General features: G+C 53.9%; 1 protein-coding gene across 1 annotated transcript in view; it reads left to right on the forward strand.

The window, feature by feature from the left end:
• CAMTA1 (calmodulin binding transcription activator 1) overlaps positions 1–12,001 on the forward strand; it is a 903,169-nt gene that overhangs the window by 761,409 nt on the left and 129,759 nt on the right. Inside the window, 1 exon segment of the mRNA XM_075906418.1 lies at positions 1,785–3,628. Within this exon segment, the coding sequence (XP_075762533.1) occupies positions 1,785–3,628 (1,844 nt within the window).

Consider the following 12,001-nt stretch of genomic DNA (forward strand, 5'->3'; position numbering starts at 1 on the left):
CTTTGCTTCAGATATTTTCCCCCTGTCTTATGCAATTAAGATTTAAGTAAGACTGATGACCTCTGCAATACCTAGGCTTCAATTAAATTCAACCCCCGAGGATCAGCACTTGATCCAGGCTGGCAGATCTGAACATGAATTCTTGTATTTGTCCCTTTGATGTTTTGTCTTATGCTAAGTCTGCTGCTTGCTCTGTAACACAACAGTAACACTTTGCTTTACGGCACCTCGCATCTTGACACAGACATCCCCACCTTATTACAGTTGCATACAAAGATTGCAACTTGGAAGCCTTTTGCTGGTTCTTGTTCAGCTCTGTTCCTCGAAGAACGGAGAGATTTACTATTGCATTTAGCTTCAGAAGATTTGTTCTGAGCTACTTTCAGTGACCTGCTTCAGATCCTGCACAAATAATAGAGAAGCTCCCCTTCAAGGGCAAGGAACAAAGAGAGTTAGTAAATTATAGCAGCCACAGCCACTTTATGGTCCCCAGAAGAAGGCAGTTGTAATTGTAGCCATTAGCTAGGAGGAGAAGGTTTCTTTACCCATTAGGTCATTATACTGTGCAATAATTAAGGTTCTTCCCTCTTTCTGGGAAAACTGAATCAATTAGGAGAAGAAATATCAAAAATTCATGGGCTCTGCTTCTCAGACAAAGCAGCCCCAGTGCCAGATTTTGTGGTGAAAAGACATTCACAGAAAGAATCATTGACTCCAGCCAGCTTAATTTTGCAGCTCCCGGAAAGAAGCGACACTCACCCTGGCATGATGGGGCGAACTTCCTATCCGGAATTGCTTTCTAGTGACCTTTCTTCACTGGCTTTTCATCCTCTCTGGGACTAATCACCAATGTACAAAACCTTTAAACACCAAAATGTTTGAGCTGTCAGCCCATGAACTGAATGCAAGTGACACAAGAGCTACACACTGCAGTTCTTCTGGGAGGGGAAAGTTTTCTCTGCTCTAATTTCTCTTTAATCATTTGGCCACCACCTGTAATTGGGCACAGTACTACGAAGGCATGCCTTTATTTGCCTCCCACGGGGTGAGTGTCGCTTCTTTCCGGGAGCTGCAAAATTAAGCTGGCTGGAGTCAATGATTCTTTCTGTGAATGTCTTTTCACCACAAAATCTGGCCTGGGGTCTGCTTTGTCGGAGAGGCAGAGCCCATGATTTGGAGCCCAGACGTGGGATGGGGCCTTTCAGCTCTAGAGCATCGTTCGGAATCAGTCTGCTTGGGCAGACACCAAGCCGCATGGCAGCTGGCCTGTTGAACGGGGCAGGAGTCGTCTGCGCTGGAGGGAGGGCAGGGATCTCTGCCTAGCTCCCAATGGGGCGGGGCACACATCACACCAGTCCATCACCACGGCTGGCAGTAAGAGGGGCCCATCCCAACAGAGCTTGGGGCACAGACTGAAGAACCCAGAGAGTGGGCAGAGAACCGCAGCTCTGCCCTCAGGTCTGGAGGGGATGCCATCAGGTCCCGGGCAAAGGTGGCAGTGGGTGGGGGGTGGTTTTGAGGGAGAGGCAGTGCCCCCTGCTGTTGTTGCATGTCGCGTCTCTGTTCGCTGGGTGCAGAAGGAAGTTCGGCTCGCAAGGCTGTCGGTCTGACACTGAGGAAAAATGAACGTCCTGTAACACCTGTGTCTCACACATGCTCCCCTTCACACAGTCTCTCTCTCTCACCAAGTGTAGTCATCCCATGCCACAATAGGGAACTGGCGCAGTGAGCTGAGCGTCCTGGGCAGTGACTTACTGACACGTGTTGTTTGTGTTTTGGAACAGGGGCAGGTAGCAGTGTGCATCACAAGTGTAACAGTGCCAAACACCGCATCATATCCCCAAAGGTCGAGCCAAGGACAGGTGGGTACAGCACTCACTCAGAGGTACAAAATAATGATGTCTCTGAAGGGAAGAACGAGCACAGCCACGGCAAGACCGCCAGCCGGGAGAAGAGGAATGGCAAAGTGGCAAAGCCTGTGTTGCTCCATCAAAACAGTACTGAGGTCTCTTCCACCAATCAGGTGGAAGTTCCTGACACGACCCAGAATTCTCCTGTGTCCATCAGCAGTGGATTAAATAGTGACCCTGACATGGCTGACAGCCCAGCAGTCACTGGTGTTTCCAGCATGGCCGTTGCCTCGGTGATGGGAAGTTTGTCGCAAAGTGCCACGGTGTTTATGTCCGAAGTGACCAGCGAAGCCGTGTACACCATGTCGCCCACCTCTGGCCCAAACCAACACCTCCTCTCCTCAGACGCCGCCGCACAAGGACTGGTTCTGGCTGTGAGTTCAGATGGCCACAAGTTTGCTTTTCCCACACCAGGCAGCTCAGAGAGCTTGTCCATGTTGCCCCCCAATGTCTCCGACGAGCTGGTGCTCTCTACAACTCTGGATGGTAGCAGAAAAATTCCAGAAACCACCATGAATTTTGACCCGGACTGTTTTCTTAATAATCCCAAGCAGGGACAGACTTATGGTGGAGGAGGCCTGAAAGGAGACAGCATTAGCACCAACATAAGACAGTCACCCACAACAGAACGTGGGTTCAATTTCAGTGCAGCCCTAACTAAAGAGATTAAAACTGAGGACACTTCTTTTGAACAGCAGATGTCCAAAGAAGCGTTTTCCTCCACTTCTGCATCCAGTTCTCTCACTCTCACGACAGGTTCAGGTCTGCTTCCCTCTGGAGGTGGCCTGAGCCCAAGTACCACCTTGGAGCAAATGGACTTTAGTGCCATTGACTCCAACAAGGACTATTCTTCCACGTTCAACCAGACAGTCCAGAGTCCTCATGTTCACCAAACCCCTTCCCCTAGCTTCTTTCTGCAGGATGCCAGCAAACCTCTCCCTCTTGAACAAAACACCCACAACAACTTGAACGACACAAGTGGCTCTTTTGTGAACACTTTAGGAATCCCCAATGTGAAAACGGAGTCCTCTTCCCAAACAACCTCGAATTGCAATGGCACAGTGGAAACTAGAATAGAGTCCACCTCCTCTCTCCAGCTCATGCAGTTCCAAGCAAACTTCCAGGCTATGACTGCAGAAGCTGAAGTTCCCATGGAGACCTCCCAGCAGGCAGAGGGGAATGAAAATCTTCTGAAATCAGGGGATCTTCAGGCCTGTAGCACAGAGCACTACATGCAGCCTGAGGCCAACGGGGGTCTCAGGAATGGGAATAATCTCCCTATTCTCCAAGGAAATATGGTACAAGGACTCTACCCAGTGGCCCATCCCTCCTCCAACATGGAGCTGAATTTGGACCACTTTGACATCTCCTTCAGCAACCAGTTTTCAGATCTTATCAACGATTTCATCTCAGTGGAAGGCGGGAGTAACACCATCTACGGGCACCAGCTGGTGTCCGGTGACAGTGCTGGGCTCTCTCAGCCTGAAGATGGCAGCAGAGCGCCCTATACCCAGGCCGAGATGTGCATCCCGTGCTGCAGCCCGCAGCACGCCAGCATGCAGCTCGCCAGCGCCGAGAGCGGAGCCGGCACCATGGCCTACATGCACGTGGCTGAGGTGGTCTCCGCAGCCGCAGCACAAGGCACCCTGGGGATGCTGCAGCAGAGCGGGCGCTTGTTCATGGTGACAGATTACTCCCCAGAGTGGTCTTACCCCGAGGTAAGCGGCTAGACTTTCCCCATCCCTTAGCTCGGACGGGCTCCGGGACCCCGCCTGTGAGCTCTGCCACGGCTTTTAAATGTCTCCTCTGAGACCCACGCGCATGTGAGGTCATTTGGGGGAAGCAGCCCCTGGCCTGACCCGGCTTCTCTCCTCACACGCCAAGCGTCAGGCCAGACACGCGTGTTCCACAGAAAGCAACGTGTCTCCCATGTGCTGCCTGCCCAGGGCTGCCAACTCGTGCAGAGAAGTTGGGCCTGCTGCACGGTGAGCCTGGCGCTTACATCTGTAGCGCTCTGAACGCTGCCACCAGCTACACATCTGGCCAGGAGCTCCTTAGGTCCCCTGCTTGGCTGGGCCCGCACCTCCCCTGGGTGCAGGCATGTGCCCCAAGGGCTGGAAATGCCAGCAGTGCATGAAACCCTGCTGCTGGCTGAAGCCCATGATAGTGAACAGCCAGGCCCAGGCCCAGGCTCTGGCTCGTCAGGGTAGAGGCAGCGGCCCAAGAAAAGGCAGCTCTGCTCTAACTGGTCAGAGCTCGCTGGCGAGCCGTCCGTCGAGTGCTTGCATGGACACTCCTGTGGTCTGAAACCGCTGGCAGGGCTTGGTGGGGGTTTGTGAGCAGGCAGGAAGGCGCACGGCGGTGGGCGGGGGGGGGAGGTGAAGTGCACCAAGCTGTCTGAACGGGCCTCCTGATAAGTCAAAGCTGCTAAGGGGCTGGGGACCAGGTACCTTTCCGAATGCCTTCCCCTCACACCTGCCCGGGAGAAGGGGCGCAGCGGAACGGGCAGTGTCCCCCACACAGGGGCGCTCTAGGATCACAGACGGCGAGCGCCCCGTCAGTGGTAAGCAGACGGCTTCGTGGGGGAGCTGTCGCATTCCAGTCAGTCGCATTTCTGCCTCACCCAGACCTGCCCAGCCAGAGAAGCGTCCGGCTGCAGGCTCCGTGTGCGGCTTACACGCAGAGCACACACGTGATCAGGCACTCAGACGTGAGTTGGCCCGCACATCACAGATGTTGCTAGGGAGGTCGTGGCTTTCTGAGGCTACATCTAGACTGCATGCGTCTTGCACAAGAAACTTTTCCCGGAAACGATGCACTTTTGCGAAAGAGAGCCTCCAGACCGCGTGGACGTGCTCTCGAAAGTAGGCTCTGGTTGCTATTAACCCAATGACCACCAGGGCACCTGTGCTTTTTCCTCTTTCCTCTTATTGCACAAAAAACCCCTTCCCCGTCCACACACACCTTTTTGTGCAAGAGCTCTTTCACAAAAAGGTGTTCTTCCTCGTAGAATGAGGAAAACCTCTGCCGGAAAAACCCTCTGTTCTTTTGATTTTTTTGCGCAAAAATGCACTTGAGGTGTGGACGCGCCACGAGTTTTTCAGTAAAACTCTGTAGTGTAGACATAGCCTGAAAGAGGAGATGGAGGTTTGTTGAGGCCTGACGCCACACTTCACTCAGTGGGGTCTGGACTAGCTCTGCTTCTGTGATAAACTGATAGGCAATTGGTTATTGATGATCCACCAGGTACTGTTAGTAGCAATTTCCCATCCACTGGTCCCCAGCAAGAGCCTGGAAATCCATCCAGTTTGTGTCTGGAGGTGGGTTTCTTTATCACAGCATGATACGCTGATGTGGAAGGCCCTGTGGTATTTTTTCAAAACAGACTGATTATTTCTTGGTTTAATGCTGTACAAACGCAGTCACATGCCGCAGAGCAACGAAGCCCCTCTGAAAATCAGTGCCGATAACGAAATGAAAAGCATCCGGCCTTTGGATTCTCAGAGGTAAATAGCTCTGCTGCCCGGGGAAGTGTTTCCTTCCCACACCCCCAAACCATAACAGACTTTTAGCTGCCACTTGTGGGGCTGGCCTGGCAGCTGTCATTTCCCCGGGGAGTCCCTTCCCCTGCTCCCCCTGCTCCCCCTGCCAGTGGGTTTCACCAGACTAGACAGCAAGGCACTTTGCAGGGGAATGGAGCCTGCATTGCGCAGGGCAGCGTGGAGAGGCCGTGCTCAGGGCAGGCAGGAGCCAGAGGCCAGAGGGACGTATCGCGCTGAGTCAGCACTGCTACCTGGCGCAGTGAGACCCACCTACCTGACTGCGCACCTGCCTCAGCTGCGTGAACATTGATTCATCCTGCAGAGCCCAGTGACCCGTAGCCATAGGCAGGGAGCCTGCCAGAAACTCTGGGCCTGCTGGGCGAGTTACTCTTCCTTGTCCACGAGGCTCTCTGGGAGCTGGCTCAGGCTTCGTTTCCTTCCTGTCCTTTGGTCTCAGGCCTCCTCTTTTCTTCCTGGCTCTGCACTGCCCTTCCCCTTTCGCTCCAGTCTCTTCGCCTTTGGCTCCTTTAGCCCAGAACTGAGCCACGGAGCCATTCAGGTCTTGACCAAAGTGACCAGACTGTTCTCTTCTGCCCGGGGGATTTACCAGGGGTTCTGTCCCTCCCCGCCCGGGCTCCCCAATGGGCCAGATCAGGCCTTGGCCTGTGGAAAGGAGGCTCATTCTCCTTGACTTGTGCAGCAGCTGCCCACAAAGCTGGAACTGTTCCGTGCAGCGTGTGCCCGCTGCCTTTGCTGGGTGGCTCCGCTTGGCATTCCCCAGGGAGCGGGCTCTGCCGCCGGGTTCAGGCCAGAGCCTGTCAGAGGGTTTACGCTGGCTGCCGAATCCATTGCTCCAATTACCGTTTTCAGGGAGCTGCTCCTCCCAGTGCCTGGAGGCAGAAGTGGGACTCCGGTCTGAGCATGACCAATGAGCAGACCTTGTCTAGGGTGAGCATCTCCTTCTTCCCCAGGTTTTCTCCACAGAGGAATCTTCTGCCTTCCTTCCCTCCATCCATCCATCCATCCATCCCCATGTTCTGCTCTCTCCGGAGGTGAGCACAAGGACAAAGCAATCGATCATGTTGGGCCCTGTGGGAGCAGGACACACGCAAGAAAGTGTGTCAGTAATAAACCCAGCATGAGCACTAGTCAGCACCGCCGCCAGGCCCTGTAGGTGTATCTGCACTGCAGCCCAAGCCCCGGTTAGTAGGGCTGGAGTTTGCAGACCCCCGGTTTGCTAACCGAGGGCTGGAGCATCTCCCTCCTCCCCCCCTTTGCAAGCCCAGGTGAGAAATTGTTGAACTCCGAGTCAGCCTGGGGCTCCACGTTATGCAGGCAGGAGTCCCCCAAGCCATATTCCAGACTTCCTTGTGCCCATCTGAAATCCGGCCTCGCTAGCCCTTTGATCTCAGTGCAGTGGGGGGACTTGATAGTCCAGAGGACAGATAAAGGCTCCCCGTGAGGTTGTCTCCCAGAGCATGAGCCTGGTGGGGCTGCATTTACACAGCAAAGCAAACAAGCTTGAACCTGGGTCCCAGTTTGACCCCCGCTGTGGAGTCTTATGGGCCTGGGCAAGCCACAGCTCGGGCATAGATGGAAGGACAGGTAGGCTTGAGCCTGAGCTTACGTTGCAGACAAACCCTAAGTGCCGCCCAGCTACTCCTGCACAGGCAGCAGGACCAATCCTGGTCTTTTGCACTTTCTCCTGCCCCCGTGGCAGCACTAGGACCCTTTCCCACGACATGGTCCCCAGCCCGCCGGCCCGGCCTTTCCAGGAGCTCCACCAGGGAGCATCATCCCAAGGGCTCCTAATGGACACGAATAACATTGAAATCCTCCTGCGGCCCGTCTTCCTATTGCAGGTGGGGAGAAGTTCCTCCCTCCTGTCCGCTCCCATCCGTGTCCCTGATTTTTGTTTTTTCCAGCACAGATTTTGTGGCTTTCACATCTCAGAAGGTACATTGTTCCCATTGTCTGAGCTGGAGAAGAGCCAACATTCCTCGCTGCACCTGCTCTCCGCCCAGGCAGGCTGCCTCTTCCCCTGCCTCCTGGAGAGGACCTAAAATCTCTAAAATCTCGTCTCCCTTTTGGTGCAAATCCTGCCTTTTATGCTGCTGTCGTGGATACCTGAGTGTTAGCTAATTGAGTCACTAACTCACCAGTGGCCCCTCTTCCTCAGGGAATCTGCTGTTATTTTCCTTGGAATGATCCCCTCCCTCCAATTCTTCTATGGCCAGAATCAGTTTCAACAGGCTGAATCTGGACACCAGTTTCGACTTACATACAGATTCAACTTAAGAACCCCAGGCGTCCCCAAGTCAGCTGCTGCTGAAACTGATCAGCGGCTGATTCCAGGAAGCCCGGGGCAGTTCTCAGATCTAATGTTGGGTCCAGGACTCACAGCTGGAGTGCAGGGTCCCAAGTCTCGAATCCCACGCAGCTCAAAACATCACATCAGATGCTGAGTTTCTTTACTGATGCACAATATTGGTTATGTACAACTGCTGAGCAGTGGAGAGAATTTTGTTTCTTGCATTAGTCCCCATAGGGAAGAGAAATTGCTATCTTACTGCTCCTGTGCTGCTTTTCCTGTGTTCCAGATTTGTAGGGACTCCAGAGGGTTCACGGCAGTGTTCACCTTCTACAATGATTCTAGCACAGAGCTAGGGTTGCAAGATGGCTTAATCAAAAATATTGAACACCTCCCCCCAAAAAAAAACACTGGGGGGGGAATTCTGTTGAGGGGGGCAAAAAGGGGAGAAGACCAAAGTTGTTGAGCAAAAAAAAAAAAAAGGACCCCAAGAGTTATTAAGCAAAATAAAAACATCATTAAAACAGAATGGCCCCCCTCCAGCAGACCAGGCTTTTCTCTGGACGCCTGTGGTAGAGCAGCTGGGGCGCTGATGGTTGTTTCCGCAGCGCCGCTCTGGGCACTACTGGACCAACCCGGCAGCACCCAGCTGCTCTGCCCCAGGCATCCTGATTCGGCCACTGCTGGTCAGTTTCAGCAGCAGCTGAATCAGGACGCCTGGGGCAGAGCAGCTTGGGTGCTGCTGGGTTGGTCCAGTAGTACCGAGGAGCGAGGAGCGGTGCTACTGGAGCAACCCAGCAGCACCCCAGCTGCTCTGCCCCAGGCGTCCCCAAGTCAGCCGCTGCTGAAACTGACCAGCACTGACTACAGGAAGCCCGAGGCACAGTTGCTCTGCCCCAGGCTTCCTGGAATCAGCCGCTGATCAGTTTCAGCAGCAGCTGACTTGGGGACGCCTGGGGTTCTTAAGTTGAATCTGTATGTAAGTCGAAACTGGCGTCCAGATTCAGCCTGTTGAAACTGATCAGCGGCTGATTCCATGAAGCCCGGGGCAGAGCAACTCTGCCTCGGGCTTCCTGTAGTCAGCCGCTGGTCAGTTTCAGCAGAGGCTGAATCTGGACGCCAGTTCCGACTTACATACAGATTCAACTTAAGAACAAACCTACAGTCCCTATCTTGTACGTAACCCAGGGACTGCCTGTACGTTGCTTTGGGGCTTCGGGATCCTCTGAGTGTCAGGCTCATTTCAAGAATTATTTTAGTTTTATTTTCCCATTCAGTTTGCAATTAATATTTGCTTGGAGATGAGTTTCCAGAGATACTGAAGTGGCTGTGCGTCAGTTTGGGGGTTAGGATTTGCTTTGTTTGTGTTCAGGGAAAAATGATTTTCACCTTGGCAACTCTTCCAGCTCCACTGAGAATCCAAATTGCCTTCACCAAGTGTCCATAATAAATGTTTCTACTGGCCTAACACAATAGAAAAAACACGCTCTTCTGTCAGGGCCTTTACTTTGTCGCTTCAGTGAGATCAGTCACCTGTGAAAGGAACTCTAAATATCTGATAAACTCAAGCACTAGGGTTAATAAAGAGTATTAACAAATGTCATCGTCTGTTTTCTCATGGCCTCTACGTCCCACCTAGGGAGTGATGATCCATCTTGTTCTGCCCTTTTTATTCCCCAACTCCTCTTTCAGAGGTGCCTTCTCCCAAAGCCCTCTGAGGGCCAGGACAAGACTCCCATTGATTTCCCTGGGCTTTAGATGGAGGCCTCATGGGGAGGAAGTATCGAAGGACCATGTCAAGTATGTCAGTCTCAGGCTGCTTGATGAAACATCATTGTTCTTTCCTTTTCCTACGGTCACGGTTTATGTACAACACACAGTGCTCCTGCGTTAGCCAGAGCCCAGTAGTAGCACAGCCAGACGCCCCCAAGGGGAAGATGTGGTGCAATGTTCAGTTTAGGTAGATGAATTGTAAAGAAATGAATCAGTTACATTACTTTTGCTGAGTTCAAAACCCTCCACAGTCTGTTTCTGTCAAGCCAAACATGCCCCTGAGCTCCTAGCACCTCTGCCGGTCTTTGGCATGTCCAGGAGTATCATGGCTAGAGTTGGTTTGGCCAGTTATCCAGAACTGGGCTGGGGAATCTCAGAACAAGGGAGTCGGGGAACCCCCCAGTGTGGACTGGGCAGATGGTTTCTGTTTAGACTGGCAGCAGGGCCCTACGGAGAAACCCAAGAACTAGGGAAAGGGCTGAGCTCATTCGAACCAGAAGAAAGGTCCTAGATCAAGTCAGTCTGGTTGATCACCTGTGAATGTGAATTCATGTTATTGGCCACGCGTGACTCGTGCTGGTGCATGGCAGTTCGTAGCCCCGGCACCTTTGGGCTGCAGCGTCAGTTGTGAAAGTAAAAAGCTGCTGGAGCCCCGCACCTCGCTCATTGCGAACCAAGCCCTGGTTATCTTCAGCCTCCATTTTCTGTGAGTTAAGTCAGAGCTCCTGCCACAGCAGGGACTCCGTGTGCAGCTGGGGACGCGCAGAGGAGCTGATCCAAACACCTCTCCCTCGAACAGCTTAAAGAGGGACGCCTGAGGGGACTTAGCAGTGTGTGCCCAGCGGCTCAGGATGGACAGGGACAGCAGAGCCCAAAGCCACCTCAGCGGGCGCACGAGGGACTGAGACTCAGGCACGCAGCAGAGTCCGTGCGGGCCCATCAGCGCCCGGCTAGCAAACGCGCTTTTGCTGCAGCTCAGTTAAGAAGATACAAAGCCGTAACAAAAGCTTGTGGCACTGAAGCCCACGTAGCTCCAAGCAGCCCCCAGCCAGTGGGAGTGAGCGGTGAGGCGTGGCGCTGGCTGCCCGAAGGCCCCAGAGAACCCCCCCACCACACCACACACACACACACACACACACACACACACACACACACACACACACACACACTCACACTGGAAAGGCTGTCTGGAGAGGTGGAGGGAGGGGGGGTGTTCTCATTTACCCAGCATGCCTTGCAGCTCTCAGTGGGGCCCTAGCAGGGCTCTGTGCTCTGGACACAAAAGCCAACGAACTGGCGGGCTCCCCCTGCATCAGAGCCTGGCCTGTCAGGGGCAGGGACCTTCCTGCCCTCTCCTTGGTGGTGCTGAATAAAATGCTCCCTCCTGCCTGAGCCCTTTTAAGCAGCTCGAGCGTGTCTCCTGCAGTTTGCCACTGGAGGGCAGCCCAGGCCCCGCTACTGCCGCACGCTCCTTGGGGAACATGCAAACTGCTTCTGGTTTTCACAGGGCACTGCTCCTGCCCCTGCCCAGCATGAGAGAGGAGGGCCATGCTCCCCGCTCCTGGCCATGCTCCCCGCTCCTGGCCACGGGAGCCCCAAGAATCTGCAGAAAATCTCTCTTAAAACCTCATCTCCTGCTGAGAGAGGCAGGGGGATTTCACAGAGGGTGCTGGCCCCTGGCTCAAGCAGCAGGGTGCTGTGCACGGGCTGCCCCCAGCACGCAAGGACACTACAGACCCAGCTCTGCTATAACACGGGTCATGCTGTGCGCCACACTGCACCCTCACACCAAAAGCTGGAGCGGGGGACTCCGTGGCTCTGTATTTCCAGCAGAGTTAGGCGGGCAGGAGCCTGACTGGGAGACTTCTGGCAGAAACGGCGTTTGTAGGGCACACTTCTGCTGTGGTCCTGTCCCTGGGTCATGCGCTTGCTGGAATGCACTTCACCAAAGTACCCTTCATCTGGCTGAGCTGAAAACCTCCCTCAGAAATGCTACTGATGAGCAAAGATAACGTGCAGACAGCGTCAGTGCAGTACTGGTAAGGCTGGGAACTCCAACGCATAGGAATCAGGAAATTCAAAAGCTATGGTTACACAGCACCCTGCTGGCAAGCACAGCACGCCTGGGACAGTGGTGTTTGGTCAGGGGAGCACCGAGATTTCTGCACTGTATTGATGTGCTGTGTGATCTGGGGGTGCTGCGCAGTCCTCACCGTCGCGGACAAACCCCACAAACAGACACTCCCTGCCCCCAAGCGTTGGCACTGTACCGTGTTCGCCAGGGCTGGAGGAGTTTGAACTTGTGACTGTGATTTGTGACGTGTCGCTGGAAGAAGCTATTGTGATGCCGTTTTCTCTGCCTCTCAGCGAAATGCAGCCCATCTCTGGGAAGGATGCTTGTTCTTCGGTTGAACCGTAACAATGTCTAGCTCTGACTCAGATCCACTCTCCCACCTGTGCAGCCA

Source organism: Pelodiscus sinensis, chromosome 23, assembly GCF_049634645.1.
Source record: "Pelodiscus sinensis isolate JC-2024 chromosome 23, ASM4963464v1, whole genome shotgun sequence".
Lineage (NCBI taxonomy): Eukaryota > Metazoa > Chordata > Testudines > Trionychidae > Pelodiscus > Pelodiscus sinensis.